The following is a 16338-nucleotide window of genomic DNA, read 5'->3' on the forward strand; positions in this document are numbered from 1 at the left end:
ACCAGGTGTGTTTTAAAAGTGCTATATAAATAAATGATGATGACTATTAGAGAGTACTGTAATTAAAAGGCTTAAATTATAATAAACAAATTGTATTACCCACTTGTTAAATAATTATGGTGCCTATTGTCCTCCTTAAAACGGGACATTTTATGAAACAAACGGACACCAGTTTGCTCCAATAAAACTCTTCAAAAATTTATTTACAGTACAAAAATGAAAATTTACTATGAACTTCTATGAATGGGCAAAAATAAGAATGGTGCATACAGATTCCAGTAGTGCAAGGGAACACAACAGCGTTAATAATTTTTCCTGCACTACAAGCAAAGACAAAAAAAGGAAAAGGAAATATCCTTACATCTTATACTGCAATGTTTACTCTGACAATAAAAATGCTTTTTAAACATGAATCTAGAGTTCACATTCCAATAATGTAATGTACACTGACACATATAGCATGGACATAGATGATTAGCTATGCTTTGCACTAAGTGCTGTGGTGCAAAAAAATATAGAATATATAACTATAGATTGGTGAGATATCTTTATCTGTCACTGAGCACATCTTAATGTAATGCGAGCAATGTGAGATGTAAGATCCGTCACGTATCACATAGACATTATACAACCTGAGAAAAAGTCTTCTTTGAGACAGCTGTGGCAGGTTCAAGCAAGAGATCAGTAATTACACAATATACACCAACAAATCCTGTTCCATTATTTAAATCAGTTCCTGCTTTTACCAGTTCAAACTTATTGCTCCATTCCCTGCAGAAACAGTTCTTTTTCTGTTGTTGTTTTTGATGATGATATTATCTAACCTGAATGAACTTCGGCAATCAGGTACTTTGGAACGATTTACTCATCAAGGCCCTCGTCTTCCTCTTCCTGCTTGGCGTCCACCTCGGTTGTGTCTGAGAACTCATGAAGCAGCACGTATTCACGGCTGCTGAAGCCAAATTTTATGACATCTTTTTCTTTGAGTTCATAGTACCGCTGGGGCTCGATACGCTGGTTGTTCAGGTAAGTGCCATTGCCAGAGCCAAGGTCAATAATGTAAGGCTTTACCCTCCGGCCCGTGGTGCCATCTGCCCGCGTAAACTCCACCAGTCTGCAGAAATGAAGACAGAATGGTGGACATGATCTATTTGCAAATGGGGTTCACGACTAAAGAGTCATTCAACATATTGGACAACAACAATAGTAAATAGTAATCACCACAGATCGAGCATGCTTTTCAAACAAAACGAAAACTAGAGTAAAAAAATAAATAAAAATGTGCTGATGACTGTTCTTCCTACCTGTACTGGAATACTGCATGTTGCTTGGAGCAGGATGGGTGATCAATCGGGATATCAGCAATTCTTCTCTGTCGCCCCAACAAATAGGCACTCTGTCTGTGAATGTACATGACTGGAAGAGCCTCATCATTCTTGAAAGGGTACAGTCGCCATCGGCGCTTCGGAATCCGAGCCTCAGGCGGCTCGTTGTACTTGATCACCACTCCCCGAAATGTGTTTGTGTCTTCTGTGAGTGCCCCTGAAAGTTCGAAGTTTGGCTTCTCTTTCACAGCAGGAGCAGCGCTTGCCTCATCACCCTCTTCTTCTGACCTCCCCAAGTCTCGCTCTTGGTTTTCTTCACGTCGCTGGCGATTTTCCCTGCGTCTCTCATCTTGCTGCTGTCGTTCAGCTTGTTGAGAGGCAAGAGCATTTCGCTCCCTATGCCTCTCCCCACCGCGCTCTCTCTCCCGTGGCCTATCAGATTCCCACCTACTCCGTCTGTCCTCTGGTTGCTCATTTCTTCTTCTTCTCTCGTCGCCGCTAGCTCTATGCTCATCCCGTTCCTGTGACATATATTTAGAGAATACTTACACAGTTACATTTTTGAGTAGTTAATTATATTGTACTGCATTACCCTTCAGTATGGAATAGTGGGCTCTAGTTTGTTTGACATATACTGTCATTACTGCCATATGCCTCTGAAAAACATTAAAAATGGGACAACTGCAGACCAATGTTGGGTCTCTACACAGAAAACAGACTGCCTCAGACTGTTAGTACTATCTGACTAGCACTTGGGTTACACAAGCTTCTGTGTGGTAAATTCCAGATGAGTACTTTATACCACCTAGATCACTTTACACTCCAGTGGTGCTGCTGAATTGCAAAATGTTTCCCAATAATTTGAAGCTAATCACCCGCTTTACTCTGACATCCCCATGGTGAGGACTACGGCTTCTCTTTTTTCTCGGAGATCTGCTGCTTCTTCTGGCGGGAGAGGTTCCCCTTCTACCTGGTGAACGGTCCCTCGTCCTTGCAGGTGACCTAAATGAAGAACACAAGAGAGTATTAAGCGGCCGTTCACACGACATTTCCCACCGTTGAGATGCAACTAGTGGCTGTAGCTAGCCCAAGTACTACAGCGATATACTCAAAAAAACTGACTCTGTCACGGTTGTCAAGTTGATCAATATGACACATGTGGCAAAATTAAGGTGGTATGATAACTTTAGTGCACACACCGACTCGTTCCTCCTCTCTGTGGACTGGAGTTGCCGGGGGATCTCGACCTGGAGCGGCGTGATCTCTGTGGCCTAGCAGGGCTCAGTTTCTCCTGCTTTATCTTTACTTCGGCTTCACGCTCCGGACTTTCTCTTCTCCTGTGTCGCTTCTCTTTGGCCATGCTTAAAATAATTCTCTCAAATCGACCGTTGTATAACCTAAAAAGCATACATTTTCAACCACACCACTGTATGTACAAAAAAACAAAAGCCTCGGCATGTAACAAACTTCGCCCGTTACGCCGAGATCACGCACTTCCGCTTCCCGAGGTTCACCGAGAATTAAGCTCCGCATGTGTTCATGTCTCACGTTGGTTCCGACATGAGATGCCGGCCAGTTTATTTCCTGTACAGCCTAAATATTTAGTGTATTGAAAAAGCTGGAAGATTCTTTCATTATTTACATATTCGTTTAACACACATTACTTTTACTTGATGCAGCCTGTAAACACAAAACAAACAAAAAAGGCATAGTAAAAGTAAAAGTTACACAAGGTGGTAAAAGTAGAAAAACAAACAAACATCCCACTTGGCTCTTTTAAATAGATTTTTTTAAAATACTGATAAAAATGCATTTATCTCAAAAGGATTTTTTTTTAAAAAAAAGTGTCACTAGCCTGTACTCGCTGGAGCTAAGCGCTGATTCCGCTCGCACACATTAAAACGTAACGGACATTGTTGCCAGGACAACCCAAACAATGAGCGTGAACTTTCTGTAACTAAACGCTAGACCAAGAAGTTTCAGGTTTTACTGTATAAGTTTATTCTATTCCTCTATTGTAAACGACAATGATTCCTCCAGCTGACACGCTGCTGAAATACGACAATCCAGTTCTGGTCAACAAAAGCACAGACAGAAAATCACCAAAGGTGAGTTTATCGAGCCAGCCGTATTTATGGCACAAGTCTCAGGGATAGATTTGAGATTAATGTAAAAGTTATGCCATCCAAGGTCCCGAGAGTCTGATTAAAGCTTAATGCAATTATACTTACATCCACAAATATATTTGCATGCATACAGTTACAAGGTGGTTCTGTAAGGTGTATTTTATAATAGATTTACGAAAATGTATCAGTCATTTAAAAAATCAAATCAGGGTAATAATATGTTTGTCTGATAGTTTATGAAACATCTGTCACTACAGGGACGCCCTTTGAAAGTAAGCCCTCAGCAGCCCATTGACTCTACACCTGTTCCACCACCTCCTAAACCAAAATCAGCATCTACTGAGGTTACTAAGCAGGAAAATGAGGAGCTCCTCAATTCAATCCTCCCACCCAGGTACAGTTTTACCTATCCATAGCGTGTTCTTCAGCAAGTTCAGAACTTTTCAAATTTTCCTCTTACAGGGAGTGGATGGAGGGAAACCAACTGTGGGTGCAGAAAGTATCCAGTACACCTTGTACGAGAGCAGATGTGTTGCACCTAGAAGAACTCCTAAACACAAAACTGCAGCAAAGACAGGCCAAAGAAACAGGAATCTGCCCTGTCCGCAGGGAGCTCTATTCCCAGTGTTTTGGTAAGGAAGAAGCTGAGATGTTGCTGATTATAGAAGGTAGAATCAATACACATAAATACAATAAATCACATAAGTTTTTTTGTCATTCTTTTTCTTTTGAGATGAATTACTCAGACAGGTAACCATCAACTGCGCTGAGAGGGGTATGCTATTGTGGCTGGTCAGAGATGAGATTCAGATGACCATTGCTGCCTACCAGACCGTGTATGAAAGCAGCATAGCTTACGGCATGAGAAAGGCACTGCAGGCTAAGAAGGGCGAAGCTGATATGAAAAACAGAGTAAGGATATCAGGTTCCTTATGAGTTACAAATACAGGGTCACAATATATATTTTTAATACTAAGCAATTTATAGATGCTGGGAAATTTACTTCGCCACTCGACTTAGTTCAGCTGTCATTTAGCTAGGAGTCCAGCAGAGAGCACAATTTCTCTATTTTACAGTTCCTGTACAATGACAGTGGCTGCAGTGCTTTTTACAGGATTGACCCTGCATCAATAACAAACTCACACGTATGCGTTGTTATACGGGCAGATTTTGGAGCTAGAGAACGAGAAACAAGAACTGAAGAAGGCGCTGAATGAAGAGAAGGCTAAATGTGAAACAGTTGAGAAGATAGAAGCTGAAAAGCGACAGCTAGAGGAAAAGAGGCACGATGACGAGATCCAGTTCCTAAAGAGAACCAACCAACAGCTTAAGGTGACTTTTTCAATTACATATCAGAGAATAATTCTTGTAGATTGTGTTGTCTAAAGATTTCTTAACCACCCCTTTTTTCTTTTCAGGCTCAACTGGAAGAGATAATTGCACCAAAGAAGTAAAAAAACAAACAAACAAACACTTAGCTGGCATTTCTCTGTACAAGATTGTGTTCATTTGCAATTCATCTTATTGCTTAATGATACATTAAAGTAAAAACTTAGTGTAATTTACAAATGTTTTATTGTTCTGGCATAACAAGTACACTTCAAACAACTACTGCACATTGCTCTTGAACGTCAAGAGAGCAGTACACTTGTAAATGATGAATGAAATGTCATTCAAATACAGTTCTGCACTGAGGGGACAAAGTTACAACAGTCATGAAGATAAGGCATCAAGTTGATTAAGACCACCTTAGTGTTCCACCTTCTGCCAACCTTTTTTATCCCAATAAAAATAGCTTCAGGCTAATTTAGATACAGATTTCTTACATGTGTGTTTTATTTTATTTTATTCAACTTCAGTCTAGTGCTTCGATTTCTTGGTATTTTGACCTTCTGTGCCTGATGCTGGGATTTTTTTGTTCTTGTTCTTGTTCTTCACATTGTGAGTTTCATAATAACGTACGCCAACTTTCTTCGTCCTCTGAGCACGATCCATTGCTCTTCTCTGTAGAGAAGGATAAAAGAGAAACAGAAGAGGAAAAAAAGTGAAATCTTCTTCTAAAAAAGACCAGAGCTTTTCATTTCCAATGTTACATCAGTAAGAAGAACATTCACCAGAGAAATCTGGCCTGTTTGACATCAGAGAGAACAAACACCGCATACCTGTTTAGACGTGAGTCTGTTCGGCTGGGCCAGGTCCTCACCCTCCTCAGCTTTCCTCTTTTTACCCCTCTGGTTTGGAGCTGAATTCAAAGAAAGATGAACAGATCTGATGTCACTGCCTGAATGTTAACTTGACGTACCCATTCAAATCTAAAGTTTGTGTAAAATATCAAGTTGATAAATATCAGTAATTGATTATTCTGTTGGAACTGCAGAAGGTTTATTGGACCTTAACCACATCTGATAAAGCCTTTCCCAAATTATTTTTACATCCAGAACCATACAAAGTCATAACAAACAAGCTGACTGACTACCTTTCTTCTGTGCTTGCTTAGTCGCTGCTGACTGTTTAGTCTTGATGTCTGTGAACACTTTGTCAGAAAGCGCCTTAGGTATCCTGTCCAAAGAAATGGAAAAAAGTAAATCATTACAAAACAAGGCAAACAGTTTATCCCTGTTGGGGTCAGCTGAAATGAACAGTAATTAAATTAGGCTCAGATTAACTATACAGCGGTTACTTGACTTTGTTCTTCAGTGTGTGTTGAAATTCAACACAAGCATTAAAGAACACAAAAGACACAAACGTTATGGCATCAAAATGATCACTGCTAGTCATCAGCAGCTTCAAGGCTGGTTAACATGGACCACCTAAAATGCGTGGCATCTCTATGTCTGACAACTTCACATTACGTTACTGGACGAAACACAATGGTGGCAGTACACAAGACAAAGAAAATATGCGAGTGAGGTTTGGGCTTGAGCAGACTGACCGGATTGCAGAGAAGCGATTGGATTTGGCTCGGTCCAGAAACTGCTTGTACTTGGCGATTTTCACATCCAGCTCACGTATGACCTCCCGTGAACTCTTGCTGCCGTTTGTCTTTTCAGTCTGAGAGGTTGTGGGCTCAGAGATGTCAGTCACTTCATCAGCTGGTTCAACGCTTGTCGCATCTTCCTCTTTGCCTTCATTTTCCTCTGTGCCCTCATCTTCCTCACCATCAGAGCCAGAAAAATCTGACATGTCCAGATCAGGCATGTCCATGGGAACTAAGTCTTCCTTGCTGAACTCTGGAGCCACACTGATTTTGCCAAAGTTTTGTCTGACATTAGCCAGAATCTTCTGGACCTGTTCCTTCTGTCTCTGCTGTTCTTCCTCACGTCCCTCTGAGATGGCGTCCGGATTGTCTGGTTGTTCCTTCTGCACATGCTCTACTACCTCCGACGGTCCTGCAACTGGCAGTGGCTTCTCATCCTAGCGAAAACACAGCAATAAAAACAGGTTTACACTGAGGGCACAGTTTGGTGCGCTTAAAAAGCCCTAGAGAGAAATTCAGTGTAATCTTACCTCTTGATCTCCTTCAGGTCCAGGGGGTTTCACAAAGAAGGGGATACGTCCTCTCTGCCAGTCATTCAATACCATTTTAGAGACTGTGGCGAGATCTGGCTCACCGCCCTGTACAAAAACAAGAAGAGATTGCTAAGACATCTTAAGACTTAGTGATTTAAAGCTGAAGTAGGCAGCAATAAATAAATACATTTAAAAAATATATATATATATCTAGTGTTTCAGAGGCAGCTGTAGCCCTGCAGCTCTTCTGGACTCTATTTTCAGACTTAAACATTTGGCAGTGAAAGGAGAGAGTCCAAGCAGAAAGAAAGTTTGGCGGTACAATCAGTTAAGCAGAGAGTTTCCATCTGGTAAATAAGAGCTCATCGTTCATTCATCGTCCTTCATTCTATGTGGAGAATGAAGTGAATGTAACTTTTTTAAATGCATACACAGCACATACATAAGACCCAAGCTCTTCTGGGGGGGGGGGCTGTTTATGTTTCAGTCCTGCCTTCTCTAGATTTCTGCCTATGCCATATTTCAGAGAAAATGTCAAGACAGTACAGCATTTTTAGAGAGAAATAAGGCTCAAGGAGAGTCCTAAATTCAAATACATGGGAGAAATGTGCAACAATGAAGTTGGTAGGAACACAACTTTAAGGGGAAAAATGTTTGTAAAACCTGCTTTTGCAGCAAAGTCAGCAGTCATTAACTTCCCCACAAAACTACACAGAGGTATTAAAACACTTGTTTCTAGACAAACAGCACAATAAATACCCAAGCTGAAAAATAAACCTTAACCATTACCTCTTACACATACAATGAGTTAAAATGCTCCATTGTAGCTATAAAATTATATATTTTTTATATCATCAGAACTTATAAAGCAAATGTTTGGAAAAATATACAAAGCAGTTTTCAAGTATAGCCTCTAAATAAGAAAATGAACCTTCAAAAGTTTCCCTGTGCGAAACGCCAGTTTCTCAAGAAAGTCATCAGCACAGTTCCAAGTAGGGATGCGGTAGGTCTTCTGAATGTATTCTGGTTTGGCCCGCTCCAGTACTGCACCGATGTGCTCCTCTGGGTTCTTGATCTTTTCCACTTGAACCTTTGCAAAAAGGGGAAAGAAAAAGATGAGTACTTTAAGACGTGAACGTGCAACCTTTCAGTTACGCTGACTTTAAGGGTGAAATGCTGAACCTCGGATGCCCCACAAGGATCCCGAGGATCAGAAATAGAGCAGATAAAGACATTTTTAAAAACAGTTGGGTATTAGCATTATGAAGCCCAAACCACTTTAAAGTCTCAGTTGGTTATTCCCCGAATCCTCGGGACTGTTAAAAATACAACATTAACAGTTCGGTGGATTATACTAAGTTACCAGGACACCATTTCTCGGATCTGTGCTTAGATTTTCAGATGTTATTGTTTTTCCCAGTTTTATGGGAAGTCCAAATAAATTCACCCTTCTTATTATACTGCAGTGGCAGACATTAAAAAAACTCAAATTAATTGATTAAAAAAAAAAAAAAAAATTGGAATAAACTTTAAAAAAACAGACTTACTACTCCTTTCAAAACAATATCAGATTCACTGTCTTCTGAGGGGTAGACAACACCAGGACAGTCAATGAGGAAGATGCGCCTCATCAAAGTGATGTACTGCCACACCTTAAACAAAAGAGAGAGAAAGGTTAACGCTGTATGTGTGGTCCATGAAATTCCGTTTCACAAACGATGAGAAACACATTTTACCTTGTTGGTATCATTTGATATAAAATCTTAAAACAAGGAAAAACTGCTGAAAGAATTATAAGTGGGAAGGCAAAATGTATGTGATCTATGAAAGTGCTACGGATCATAACCTCGTTTGGCTTTCGTAATTGCTGAGTATGTGCTGAGAATAAAACACAAGGTGGGAAATAAAGCACTGCTGGCCACAGGCCTACGAGAGTCACTGGATAGGTGTGCAGAAAAACTCTGCTCGGTTATAGTCCAAGCTTACAATTTTGGCTCTAAAGGTAAAGCTATTTTTCCCTGACTTTCCCCTTGACCGGTCTTTGTACGCCAAGGTTTCAACCCTTCATTTGTTTCCAAAAAGGATAAACAGATGAAGAGAGAGGAAATGAAGGATAAAAAAATGGTTGTTTTTACTCTTTTACTCTCCACTTAGTTTTTCAGTTATATTTTTAAAAACAGAGGGTAGACTGCTTCTGTTACTGAAGCCATCAACATTAAGCAGCAACGGGACTTTGACTAAATCCAAAATATAATCATGTGAACCTAACTACTGTATAGTTAATACGATACATTGATTTTACCTTCGTTTCTCCAGCGAGGGGTGCAACATTGCAAACCTTCTTTGACCTCAGAGTGTTGATGATCGAGCTTTTTCCAACATTTGGATATCCGATGAAACCCACACTTATTTGTTTTTTGTCTGTGTGGAGCTGCGTGAGGGAAAAATAAAGTCAGGAAGTCTTTGTCTGTCCTCTTTGAAGGGATGTAATTCCTCTGTTGTCTCTTTCAAGCTTTTCTCAAGTATGCTGCCAGGGCAGTCAGGGCAATACATAATCTAATGTTATGGTTGTAACTGTGTGGAACACAGCACAGTTTTGGGACAACGAAGCATTCTTTTAGCCTCTGTAGACCACCACAGTGGATAAAAAAAATGTGCTTCATTTCAGCTTTAATTCAAGTGGTTTAACAAAAATGCACCCAGTTAAATGTTCAGGAATTACTGCCATTTTTGTACACAGTTCCCCATTTTCAGAAGCTGAAAAGTAACCTCAGAAAGACAGCCTGAAGTCTAGAACTAATGGACATCACCAGATGCTGCATGTCCTTCTTTCACATGGTGTACCAGGCCTTTACTGCAGCTGTCTTCAGCTGCTGCCCTTTTGAAAAACAGCTTCAGTTTTGTCTTCTGTAACTCAAAAGCATGTTCATGTTGGGTTGAGATCAGGTGACTGTCTTGGCCAGTGAAGAATATTCCATTTATTTGCCTTGAGAATCTCTTGGGTTTCTTTTGCAGTATGTTTTGGATCATTATCCATTTGCGCAGTGAAGTGCAAATTCATTTTGCTACTTATATCAGCAGTCACATCATCAGTAAACACAAGTGGTCCATGTCCACTGGCAGCCATACATGTCTATGTTATGACATTGCTTCTACTATGTTTGAAATATAATGTGGGATTAATCAGCTCATGAGCTGTTTCTCTCCTTCTCTATACTTTTCTCTATCCATTACTCTGATAAAAGTTCATCTCGGTTTTCAGTGATTTGTTTTCCAGAACTGCGGAGACTCTTTCACATGTCCTCTGATATGGTCTAACCTGCCCTTTTAATGTTTGCAACCAGTGGTTTGTACCTTGTTGTAAACGATCCGAATAAGTTATCTGTTTAATTTGTCATGGAATAACAAAGGAACGGGACTCACCTAACCATGAAACTACCTTTCAGTCAATTAGACAATTACATTTGAGCCTCTGAAAATGGGGGACTGTATATGGATGGGATTTCTAAAAAGTTAATGCAATACTTTTGGTAAACCCCTTGATTTAAAGCAGACAGCCTGTCAATCTTCAGTTACAGCTTGATTGAAACTCCACTGTGGTGGTTTACTGCAGCTAAATTAATATATTGTGTCAATGTAAACTACTTAAAGACCTAAAAGCATATTTTACAGTTTAGTAAAGTGTTTAAAAATCTAAAGGAAATATGATGCAAAACAATAATAATGCACAATTGACAAACCAATGTAGCTTGTCATCAAACAGATATGTTTATTCCAATGTTTGTGATTCTAACATTAACACATTAAATACTGCTCATTAAATGCCTACAGTGTCCCAGCTAACCTAATTAAGCATCAGATATTGTGTTCACAGCTATATACACATTAAGTTGTTACAAATTACTACCAGTTGACAAATCTATTATCTTGCACAACAACATGATGATAAATGTATTTTTTTAAAAACTCTATATAATAAAACAACTCAAATATTTTATTTGTGAAAGTTTTTGCATTTCGAACAAAAAGCATTTGCTTACCTTGCCAAACTGCCTGAGCAGCTGGATGAGAGAGCCCTTACCAAATGAGTTTGTGAGGCTGGCATGGAAAGCCAAAGTGGGATATTCTTGAGACAGAACAGCCACCCAACGTTTCTGGTTTAACAATGAGCAGAGACCAAGTTTAATACTAAGAAAAGGCAACTACAACCAGTCATACAGGAAACCAGGGGGGTGTGCTGTAAATATCTTACCGTGACCCAGGTGGGCACAAGGTCACACTTGTTTAGAACAAAGATCAGATGTTTCCAGGATTTCTCTTTCTTTAGATACGTTTCAATGCTCTTAGACCGTGTTCCCATAGGATCTCGGGCATCCAGCACTTGGATGATGACATCAGATGAGTCAATCACCTGTAAAAATAAAAGAGGACTGGAGAATGACCACACAACACTTTACTGCACTAACATACTACACAAGGTGGAGACGATACCTTGTAAAGTTCTCCCCAGATTCTCTTGGACTGACCCTTTTTGAAAATCTCCTCACGTGCTTCCGCCCTTTAGTGAATAAAAAAGTAGCAGGGATTTAACGACACTTTAAATGTGAAAAAAATGCATTTAAAAAAACAAAGAAACAAAGAAACAAAAAGAAAATTCTTACCGGACCCCTGTGTCCTCGGTAACCAGGTCTTTGTCATTTTCTGCATTATAACTTAGGGCTGAGGCCTCAGCTTGCTCTACAAGGTCCTTGACATCGCCCACAACAAGACTGGGCCTCTTCCTTTGAGCCTTAGGTCCAAAAGTGTTCTCAAAACCCTCCGTGTCTAAAATGTGAACCTTAGAGTTCTGCAATTATAGAAAGATAGAACATTTTGTGATTAAAAAAAAAAGTTTTTATATTAACAGTGAATAGCTCTGCCAGCAATATACTTACAGCAGGACCTTATATTATTTATTTACAAAATCAGATAGAATTATGACTGTGGTTTTATTAAGTTTGGACTTTGTTCTTTCCAGCATGAACAACACACTTAAAGGATCCAGATGTTGAAGCTGGACTGCAAAATCCATTTAAATTTAACATTATCATGCTGTATTTAAGCAGAGAGGAAACATAAAGCTCTTTTTTTTCAATGTTAAAACACAGTTTGTGATACAGTCACAAACAGCTCTCCAACAGTTTCAGTCAGAAACACACAATAAATGAATATATTAAACAGAAACCCCAAATATGCGACAAAGCCAGTGAAACAGCAAAGACTATGCCAGTGCTGATTAAGTGTTCCAGCGATCTTAAAACACACGCCATACCTCTATTGCAAAACTGCCACGAGGGGTGGAGGAGCAGGTTAGTCAGAAACAACACTGTTTACAGCCTCAGGTCACCTCAACTATCTGCCAAGAGGTCCTACAAAGCACTCTGGTTGTTTGAAAACACATTTTTCTGACTGAACCACTGGCTCTTGCTTAATTTGTCTGCCTTTTGGAGCAATATCATTCCACCGGTCATTCAGTGATCATACATTAAGATTACAGAGCACTTTCATACTTTACTAGCACTTCTGTGCCATTTAGTTACATAATTGTAATATTAATAAAAATAATAAAAGGTCATCTTCTGGTAACCCGGTGATGAATTAAGAGATTATTTTGAACTCTTTCACACTCTAAGAAATGCCTCAACTTCATGAGGGACTATAGCACATGGCACAAGAACAAGAACAAGAACTGGATTTTATTTAGAACTGTGTTGGTTATGTTGAAGGGAAAAAAAACATCCAAGTCTGGATGAAGGCAGCTCTCTCATGCCTAGCGTAAGCCAGTACATTCAGGTTCACAGTAGGGCAGAGGAAAAATTGTATGAGGATTAAAGTGAGTCCTCATATTCGTCTCACCTCATGAAGCCTCAAGAAAGAGTTTACTCACACAGACGAAAATAGCTATGATCTTTATCTGCATTACTTACTTTAGTCATTATTAAACGCATTCCACTTACTGGTTATTTCCTACTCAAATTTTAAACATGCCACTTGGTAACCCCTTTAAAAGAATCACTCTCTTAATCCCACTGTCGTAAGCAAGTTTAGACCCATGTGCAAAGAGCTATTTATATTTAAGCTTACAGAACACTTTAAATCAAATACTTTATTTATTAATAACATAATCTTTGATTTTATTTTATTTTTTATTTTTTTTGGGGGGGGGGGGGGGGTTGTTAAATCCCGTTTTTACTATGCATCACTACGACTGCCCCAGTCACGAATCTCAGACTTGGGTTGGCTGCAATTTCAGTTTTCCTTGAACTGAGCTCAGCTACTGTATCAGACGATACACCAGACCACAACATCTTATAAAGTAACGTGAAGAAGTGTGTTTGCTAGAACTGTTTCGGTTGATTTTTTCCCCCCCACATGTAGCCCTTTACCTTTGATGTCTGCCTGCTTCGCTGAAATAAAAATAGGATACCCCAAAATACCCTGCAGCTGATTTACTTCAAATCCATGGAAACTTATCCTTTTAGCCTCAGCACGAACCACATTATTAGTTTCTCTTTTATTGAGGGTGCGTTGCTTATTAATGTTTGAAATAATGCAATGTCTAAGTTATTTTTAGACTCCTTACATTCTCAGCTGACCAAACAGCTTTACTTGCAGAGACAGCTATCTAATATTAAGTTATTCCTTTCTTCTGCGGCCTTGTTCTTTAAACATTAATTTTGTCACAGGCTCTGTGCCGACTTTCAGGTACACTCCATCCACACGGAAATAGAAAGCAGTGTCAGATGAAGTACACTCCCTGGCATCTGCAGTTTCAGAATCAGAATCAGAAGACTTTATTGATCCCAAAGAGGCAATTAAGAAGTTGCCTGTAAAACTCTGAGAAAGCAAGCTTAATAAATGCTGCCATTATACTGTTATCAATGCAATGCACTTTATTTTGCCAGGCTATTAACACATACTTGGAAAAGTGATATATTACATCAATCCTTGCTGACCTTTATTAAAATTCTGAGGTAGCCGATAAAGACTCGCCTCCACACCATAGCTGGAACCAGCTAACTCCCCATGTGCTGCTGTTAGAGATCATGGAAGGCTTACTTGTGTTTTCTTACTGCAGTAGTTGGCCTTAGTTGTCTGGATCCCTATGCCCAGTAATGCCATGGTTAGACATCTCAGGCAAGCAAACTGTGTGTCCTCTTTTAAATCTCTTGTTTTTGTTTTTTACCCTTGTTGACACAATTTGTTGTTTTGCTATTATTTTGTTATCATGTTTAGATCCCAAGGTTTGCATTTTAATTATACAGTTAGGTCTATACCTGACAGCGTTTCACATCCAGTTATTATTATTTATTTTTTCTGAGCCTCTGAAAATGGAAGACTATGGATAAAAATACATGTAATTCCTAAACAACAAATTCAATATTTTTTTGTTAAACTCCTTGAATTAAGATGTCACCTCTGCACTTCAAACACATCTCAACTGCTTCATTTTAATTTCAGTGTGTTGGTGGTGACTGTTCATAACAATACATATATAATAAAAATCTTACAAGAATAAGCTTTAAAGCCTTTATACTCACATGGGCTTTGACTCTATCGTGCAAAAGGGACATAGGCAATTTGCTTTGTCTCATCACCACACGATATGGATCCTTCTTTACTGCCTCCATCTCCTCCTGGAATTTCTGGAGGGATGACTGCTTGATCACACGGGTATTTGCTTAAATACAGAGTATAGAAATATGGGATAGTCATATAATAAGAATAAAAATGATATGGTATTATTGTAGTGAACATTTTATTTTTACAAATTCAACTGACAATATTTCAAACAAGAGCAACATATGAGCAAATGGTATTGCCTCCAATTTAATTAATTTACAGTATACACTATAACATACACAACAGTAAAGACATTTCTCACCAAACCATTTGATGTTAGGTTCAACTCTGGCAACAGTTCCCGGAGCTACTGTGGACTGGTACTGTAAAGGTTTGACGACTTTTCCACGGCTATCACTGTGGACAAAAGATCTCTTTAATTCTTGACATATCACTTATGTTACATTGTAACAGTAAACTATATCAATAAAAAAGAAAAGAAAAAGAAAAAAGAAAAGAAAAAGAAAAATATTTGCTTACCATCTTTGTTTTTGTCTGTACATATTCAGGCGCTTGATAGTGGCTCGGTCCCTCATGTTGTTTCCACCAGCACCTTTGGCTCGATCTGTCGAATAAATTTATGTTTACTTTAATGGCTCATTAACGAAACCCACATGTTATTACAATGCACTTACTTGTTAGTCAATTTATTACAAGGGAAATACCATATTTATAATCAACTAATGCCTCTGATTTTTTTTTTTTAAGGACCGTGCAACAACATTCATGTTTTATTACCTTAAACAGTTTTAAATGTGCTGAACAAATGACTGGGTTTCAGTGTAAGGTGCCGGTATAGTGCTGTTAACAGCTTATACAAACACGTAACTTTATAATTCCTATCAAGATATACTGCATTGCTAGTTATGACTACTAACCAGACACACCGTACACGTTCATTTTTAAAGGAGCATCATTTTCCACCCCAAGATTGTAGCTCAGATTTTACCGTAAATATGTTTAACTTTCATAAAACAGGTGTTTGACACGACAAAACTTAAAAGGCTATATCTTCCTACAGTGTACGTAACAGTGCAAGTTTAAGTTTTAGATTCATCACACCGCTGTGAAGTCTTATTTTGATACGCAACGCTATTATTATCTAAAATAACGCAAAAATGACTTTCTCTGACAATGACTAGCAACAATTAGCATTAGCTGTAAACAAGCAGTTTGGCTAATGGGAGAGTTAGCTCACCGGGGTTGCTGCTGGATGTTGAGGGGTTTATTGAGCTTTTCCCCTTGTACCGTGTCTTCACCATGTTGCCCTCTTACTCGGTAAAGCCTTCCACAGAAAAAAATACGAAGGTGTCTGAACGGCGATGTTTTGTTGCCGTTATTCCCCTCAGCTCGAAAATGTACACCCTACACGTGTTCTTAGGGTGAACAGGAAGGACATCATCAATAGAGCGACGGAGGTGAGAACCAATCAGAAAGCTCCTGCGTGCGTACTTAGGCTGTGTCCCAATTCAGGGTCTGCACGCTTGAAGTACGCGCACTACGCGTACTACGTACGGTGCGTACTATAAGTACGAGAAGTGCGGAAGTGAGAGGCTTGTGAAATGGGACGGTCTGGCCTTCGTCGCGCTATTCAGGTTGCCTAGCAACCATGATACTAACCGCAAGAAACGCGAGATAGTATGACATAAATGAAGGAGAAAAAATGTTTTGTTGGTCATTCATTTTTGTCATGACATAACTTTGATTAGTTGAGT

At 39.2% G+C, this 16338-nt stretch overlaps 3 protein-coding genes across 3 annotated transcripts; 1 reads left to right on the forward strand and 2 right to left on the reverse strand.

The window, feature by feature from the left end:
• Nucleotides 1-172: 172 nt before the first annotated feature.
• snip1 (Smad nuclear interacting protein) lies at nucleotides 173-2824 on the reverse strand. Its single transcript, XM_040030377.1, has 4 exons — nucleotides 2525-2824; nucleotides 2201-2327; nucleotides 1305-1846; nucleotides 173-1114 (listed from the first exon to the last, which is right to left on the reverse strand). Exons 1-4 carry the CDS (start codon nucleotides 2731-2733, stop codon nucleotides 862-864), a joined length of 1131 nt encoding a protein of 376 aa, XP_039886311.1. The 5' UTR covers nucleotides 2734-2824; the 3' UTR covers nucleotides 173-861.
• Nucleotides 2825-3228: 404 nt separating this feature from the next.
• On the forward strand, nucleotides 3229-4910 carry dnali1 (dynein, axonemal, light intermediate chain 1). The gene is made up of 6 exons (XM_040030378.1): nucleotides 3229-3433; nucleotides 3709-3845; nucleotides 3914-4083; nucleotides 4185-4363; nucleotides 4619-4783; nucleotides 4870-4910. Exons 1-6 carry the CDS (start codon nucleotides 3353-3355, stop codon nucleotides 4903-4905), a joined length of 768 nt encoding a protein of 255 aa, XP_039886312.1. The 5' UTR covers nucleotides 3229-3352; the 3' UTR covers nucleotides 4906-4910.
• Nucleotides 4911-5009: 99 nt separating this feature from the next.
• gnl2 (guanine nucleotide binding protein-like 2 (nucleolar)) lies at nucleotides 5010-16034 on the reverse strand. The gene is made up of 16 exons (XM_040030376.1): nucleotides 15822-16034; nucleotides 15104-15188; nucleotides 14886-14980; nucleotides 14542-14681; nucleotides 11623-11807; nucleotides 11453-11519; nucleotides 11214-11372; nucleotides 11002-11115; nucleotides 9264-9392; nucleotides 8509-8613; nucleotides 7893-8051; nucleotides 6959-7066; nucleotides 6384-6865; nucleotides 5928-6010; nucleotides 5614-5693; nucleotides 5010-5455 (listed from the first exon to the last, which is right to left on the reverse strand). The coding sequence occupies exons 1-16, from the start codon at nucleotides 15883-15885 to the stop codon at nucleotides 5312-5314; spliced, it is 2199 nt and encodes a 732-aa protein (XP_039886310.1). The 5' UTR covers nucleotides 15886-16034; the 3' UTR covers nucleotides 5010-5311.
• Nucleotides 16035-16338: the final 304 nt, after the last annotated feature.

Source organism: Simochromis diagramma, unplaced genomic scaffold, assembly GCF_900408965.1.
Source record: "Simochromis diagramma unplaced genomic scaffold, fSimDia1.1 OVJJ01000361.1, whole genome shotgun sequence".
NCBI lineage: Eukaryota > Metazoa > Chordata > Actinopteri > Cichliformes > Cichlidae > Simochromis > Simochromis diagramma.